The 6,252-nt window shown below is 31.3% G+C and overlaps 1 protein-coding gene across 1 annotated transcript; it reads left to right on the top strand.

Annotated features, from left to right (window-relative positions):
* Positions 1 to 1,440: 1,440 nt before the first annotated feature.
* On the top strand, positions 1,441 to 2,019 carry LOC112502827 (dehydration-responsive element-binding protein 1D-like). Its single transcript, XM_025106825.1, has one exon. The coding sequence runs from the start codon at positions 1,447 to 1,449 to the stop codon at positions 2,017 to 2,019; it is 573 nt and encodes a 190-aa protein (XP_024962593.1). The 5' UTR covers positions 1,441 to 1,446.
* The last annotated feature ends 4,233 nt before the right edge of the window (positions 2,020 to 6,252 follow it).

The raw sequence follows: 6,252 nt of genomic DNA, 5'->3' as shown, positions 1-6,252 counted from the left end.
GAGGAATAAAAATCTCATTGTGGCCACGGAGGATCAAATGCGGTGACTCCGGGTTATCTGCAAAGCAGGTGGTCGTCCTGGGATTAGTCGGCTCGTATAGTGGGTTGGATATCCAGGTTAATAAAAAAAATTGCTAATGAGATGCTTTATATTAAAAGTGTCCTAAAAAAACTTATTACGACGTCAAAAAACGTCATATAAACTTTATTACATCGCTCTTAGATAGGACACTTTATTTTTTTGGTTCTATAAACTAAATCCTATAAACGGTTTTATAAACTAAGTCCTATAAACAGGTCTATTAAAACGCTTAAAAATTGAGAGTGTCCTACAAACTCTGATTTTGTTGTAGTGACAATACTAATCATTAAAGCCTCCCCCAATAATGCACACACTCTCAAAGATTTAAATCAGCCTTTCTACTCTCTGAAACAAGAGAAAATACTTAAAAGTGTATTTTTAGTAGTATGATTTGAAATCTAAGCCTTGGATCCCCTCTTATACACGTGGACTATTGTTTACATTTCATTGCTCTTTCGATATGGAACAATGTTTCAAACTTTTACTTTATTTTAGTCAAATAATTCTCAACACAACCCGTAATTAACTTTATTGATAATTGTAGCACAATTACAGTTACAATTGTAATTTTACTTTCTTTTTTGTATAAAGCTTCAAATTTAGTATTTGAGTTTGTGACCCTTATTTGTATTTCCTCAATTTTGAAGTTGTTGTAATAGTGAATATCTACTTCGGGGTACTAGGTTCATACAAAGGATTTGTTTTCTATTTTTGGTGGGATTTGAGGTTGTTCAAAGTTGGCTATTTAGAGTAAAAAAGTGTTAGGGTGACAGGTGATCCTTGGATTTCATTGGTTGGCTGCAACTCTCACCCTTTAATGGTATCTAAATTGTGTGGCTCAGAATCTCTGCTTGCAAACAAAACCAACCTCACTCACTTTTGCTTACGCACACACTCTCTCTCTCCAATTTTAAGTATTATTTTAATATTTTTTATAAAGAATAATCAATTATAGTTTATGGTAACATGTTAAATTTTGTTATGTTTTACCCAACACGAATTAAAATAATACTTTTTTTATATAAAAATATAATCAATTATTTATATAAGTATACATACACATACTAACCAATAATTTATTTTTGTCAATATTATAAAATTTACATATTATCCACAACTTTTTCACTTTTCTTTCACAATAATTTGTTTCTATAGTTTTTTTAATGATCCACGTCATATGGACATTAACCGCGTGACAATTAAAATGGACCCATCACTTTCCTTCCTCCACTTGTTCTTCTACCCCCCACATGTGTACTATATATACAACCAAAACACCATATCCAACCCAAACTCAAACCCTGCACTTTTTCTCATCACTCACTATACAAACAGACACAAGCAAACTATAAATCAATGAATCCAATGGAAGATACTGCTTCACCTTCTGCTTACCTGGATGGAGAAGTGATGCTGGCTGAAAATAACCCCAAAAAGAAAGCGGGAAGGAAGAAGTTCAAGGAGACGAGACACCCGGTTTACCGGGGTGTCAGTCGGAGGAATTCCGGTAAGTGGGTTTGTGAGGTTAGAGAGCCAAACACCAAGAACAGGGTGTGGCTGGGGACGCATCCCACTGCTGAAATGGCAGCCAGGGCACATGACGTGGCGGTTTTGGCTATGAGGGGGCGTTCTGCTTGTTTGAATTTTGCTGACTCACCGTCGCGGCTTCCAATCCCAGTGTCTAATGATATAAAAGATATACAAAAGGCAGCGGCAGAGGCTGCGGAGGCCTTCCGACCGAGAGAGGATGCAGAAGAGATTGAGGAAGGGAAGGAATCGGCGGAAAGTTCAATTTTTGTTGATGAAGAGGAGATATACGAAATGCCAGATTTTCTTGCCAGCATGGCCGAGGGACTAATGATATCGCCACCTAGGATTGATGACCTTACGGATGACGTAGAATGTGGTGATGACGGGTCTTTATGGAGTTTTCATTGATTTTTATTTTTTATTTAATATTGATTTATCGTTTATTAATTAATTAAGCATATTCTACCTCATGCTTTAAATCTTTTTGTTCATGTAGGAACCAATCTGCACTGCATTTGAATCTTTAAAATGTACACCAAGTTTCTTAATATGCTACTGAATTTTGTTCAGAGAAGTGGCATGCAGGTCATCTACCGTGGTGCATTGACTTGGATTCCTTCACCGGTTCTGGATCTTGAATCACCTGATGGATGCTTCCGGAGGTTCATTAGCGATCGTATTCTTAACAGAACCCAGATTCATTATCAGCAATTAGTAGATATCATATTTTGGGTCGAAGAAAGTGAGACACAAAACACCAAACTGAAACAACACTGGAAATGGTCACAAGTTTTACAAAGATTACCCTAACTTTAATTACCCTGCGCTGTCACATCGATTGCTAAAATCATCCACCATGTTTGTTTTGCAGTGAACGTTAATGGGGCATCATCTTTACCAATAAAAGCATAACCTCTTTCCAAACAAGGCCTACATCGGACCTCATACAGTTAACTTAACGATGATTAAGTGGATCAAATCGTTTTGGTTTAAGATCAGTTCGTTAAAGACGGATTATGAACCAAACACATATTTGAATGTGTTATCTTCACTCGTAAAACCAAATTTTGGAAATTTTTTGGATACAAGAACCAAATTGAGCATGGTCAATTCCAGTCTAGTGTGGTAAGAACTGGTTATTTAATTCTATTAATCCAAACAAATTATGTTTAGCCGTTAAATTAAAGTTTCCTTATATCTAATATCTTTAGTTAAACATTTCAACCTACGTTGATCAATTTATATTAGGTAATAAAACTTTTGAAATAATGATAACATTAAAGTGATTATGAAAGTGTAAATATACAAATAATAGTTCTCACCACAACAAATATTATTTTACATTTATTTTTATACGATATTTTAAAAATAATGTTATACAAGAATTAATATGTGCTTTGTTAATTTCAAAAGTATTTGGGCTAAAATGCTTACTAAGACGATAAAATTATTATAACACGTTTATGTAAGTCGCATAATTATTTGGTCATGTAAACTAAAATTTTATAACACTATATATATTATGATATTTATATATTTTTGGTGTTGTATACTTTTTTTTGTAAAAGTAAAAGATGTACATTTAAAATGGAGAAATTGTGATTTTTTTTTAGTTTTTGAACACGTAAATAAATCATACAAAAATACGCTAAATAAATAAACGATGAAAAAACTCACAATCTCTTTTACTCTTTGATAAAGCTTTCGTCTCATATATAATTATAATTAATCGTCATGTATTCATTTTAGCAATTGATATTGTCATCGGGATTTGTTTTTTCTTGAAAGAACAAATTATTTTTATCTGTTTAGCGTTGCTTCACAAGATTGGTCGTTCGATAAGCAAAACAATATAGCAATGAAGTTGATTTGTGATACCTTGAGTCTTGACATCGTGAATCAAGAGACCCCATGATCTCAAGATGATTCAAACATGAGCATGTAGTGCTTTTTTATGTATATATCACATGACACTTTCGGTGATGTCCAATGATCTCTACTGGGTTTGCTAAGGAGTCTACGTAGCTAAAATTTCAACAAAGAATGCATAGGTGTCGATGATTGTAAATATGTGCATACATCAGACTTACTGTTGTTGAAGAATATGGAATATTTTTCATCATTTTATACTCTATCTCATTCTTGGGGAATTAATCAAGACCGACTTTGCCTATTTTGTCTCAATCATTTATTAACATAAAGTTCAAATATACATAAACATCTTCAAGTTTTATATTAATCAATTTTCGTAAAAGAAGTTACTTTGGCAACATAATATTTCAATCAAAAGATTTTAAAATACCATATATATATATATATATATATATATATATATATAGAGGAATGTTATTCTACACCCTTTGTCATTCCTACACCCTATACAACCCTCATCTCAACCATTGATCAATTTTTAATCAATCAATTGTTTCCTAATATAAAGTATTAACCATAATTAATAAACTCTATTCATATTTCATAAATATTCAAATCATAATAAATGAACTCCAATCATTTCTATAAATATCTCAATTAATTGGGTTGCAAAGGTTGTACAAATGCACAAGGTTGTAAAAGAAATATATATATATATATATATATATATATATAGAGAGAGAGAGAGAGAGAGAGACAAGATCAAATGTTAACCAAAATTTTTGTGTTAACTTTGCAAACCATGTCAACCAATCACAATCCATTCTTTTATTAGGTATCTATCATGTTCACAATTTCATGTCAAGGGTAATTGAGTCATTTCATTTGCTATCTAACTCCCATACCATTAAAGAGGAGTTACAAAATCATAAAATTCCTAAAAATATACATTTATAATATTGATATTTTTATTTATTTTTTTATTCTTGATCTTCCATTTTTATTGTTTTATGAGTTTTTGATTCGTGAAGGAAACACGGTAGTAAAATCTTCGGTATCGTTCAAGCTATTATGGATAAACACATTGGAAAAAAAAATCAACAACATTGAGAAGATTAAAATGGTTTATGGTGACAATCGGAGTTCGAGTTCGGAAAGTGAATAAATTAACCAAAGCGAATGTCTTGGTAATAGATTAATATTTTATTAAACTCGTTTTAATCGAAATTATGTTTATTATGATGTGTTGTGTTTCTTGTAGTTCATATTGTGTTGATAACTTTTTTCTTTAATTATTAATACGTATCTAATTCACATTTTCAAATGGAAGTACATGCATGACTCATTTTCATATTGTCATATTACCGACTTGTATGTATCATAAACCATCGTTTTCATGTTGCTTCTATCATATGAGCACAAGTGTTATTTTTTAAGCTTGATACCAAATCTTTATATTTGTGTAAGTGTTTGCACCCGGTGTTCATAGCGTCGGGGTTTTGTGTTCATATATTTTATACGATATGAACAAGGGTGAACACGATATGAACAAGGGGTGAACAATCACATAAAACCAGAAACATATATGAACAAAGGGTGAACCTTAAACGGCGTGGATGCAATGCATGTATAAAACTCCAATTGACAAATGATCGCTCCTGAATATGTTTATAATGAAGGAACTATTGTTCACAAGCTGTTCATATCGTGTTCATACATGTTTTTTTATTTATTTCCTTTCGTATAGCAGTTATTCTTATTATGTTCATATTGTGTTTATAAATGATATGCAACCAAAGTTCATATATATGTCGATTTTTTGTTCGTATATGACACAATGGTTCATATGTATATAGTTGTGTTTATATGGTTTTACATTAACAAAAATCATCTAATTTTTTGATTTTGTAACTCCCAATTAATGATATGGGAGTTACATAAAAAATTACCTAAATACCATTTTCAACTTTGTTCACTTATCTTTATGAAATTTTAAAATTAAAAAAAGAAGTTTTTATCATGATTAATCACAACCGTTTATTGAAAGATTGAATGACCAAGATCGGTTAACAAAGTTAACACAAAAACTTTGGTTAACATTTGAACTTGACCCTATATATATATATATATATATATAGGGTTGGGTTCACGTGAGACCAAGGGTTTTTCGTGAGACCCGTAAGACCAATTTATGTTCATTGATCAAATTTATAAACTAATGATCTAATGGTCTAAATTTTCAAGGTGGCAATTTTGTAATTATTGAGAAGTCTCGTGGCGTTTATAAATGTTCAGATCTGACGATTGTAAATCTAATCCAAGGGTTGACAATTGGTCTTACGGGTCTCACGAAAAACCATTGGTCTCACATGATCTCAAGTCTATATATATATATAGAGGAGTGATCAAATAAAAACCGCCCTCATTTGTGTAAACCGTGCAAACCACTTTCATCCGTCGATTTTATTGTTTAATCTTATGAAATTTTTTCATGAAATTGTTTAATCTTGTGAAATTGTTTCATATAATACTTTTTTTGATCAAGTTGTTTCATATATGGCTGTGAAATTGTTTCATATAATACTTAATGAAACTGTTTCATGTATTTCTCTAAAATTAATGAAACTGTTTCATGTATTTCTCTAAAATTAATGAAACTGTTTCATGTATTTCTCTAAAAATTAAAATAATGAAGATGATAATATCTATGATTAACACCCTCTACAATAAAAATGATTAATCAACCTCTCATAATTACAAAAAAATGAA

This window comes from Cynara cardunculus, unplaced genomic scaffold, assembly GCF_001531365.2.
Source record: "Cynara cardunculus var. scolymus isolate 2C unplaced genomic scaffold, CcrdV1 Un_Scaffold_2009, whole genome shotgun sequence".
Lineage (NCBI taxonomy): Eukaryota > Viridiplantae > Streptophyta > Magnoliopsida > Asterales > Asteraceae > Cynara > Cynara cardunculus.
The sequence above is the reverse complement of the archived record's forward strand: the minus strand, read 5'-3'. Positions and strand labels throughout refer to the sequence as shown.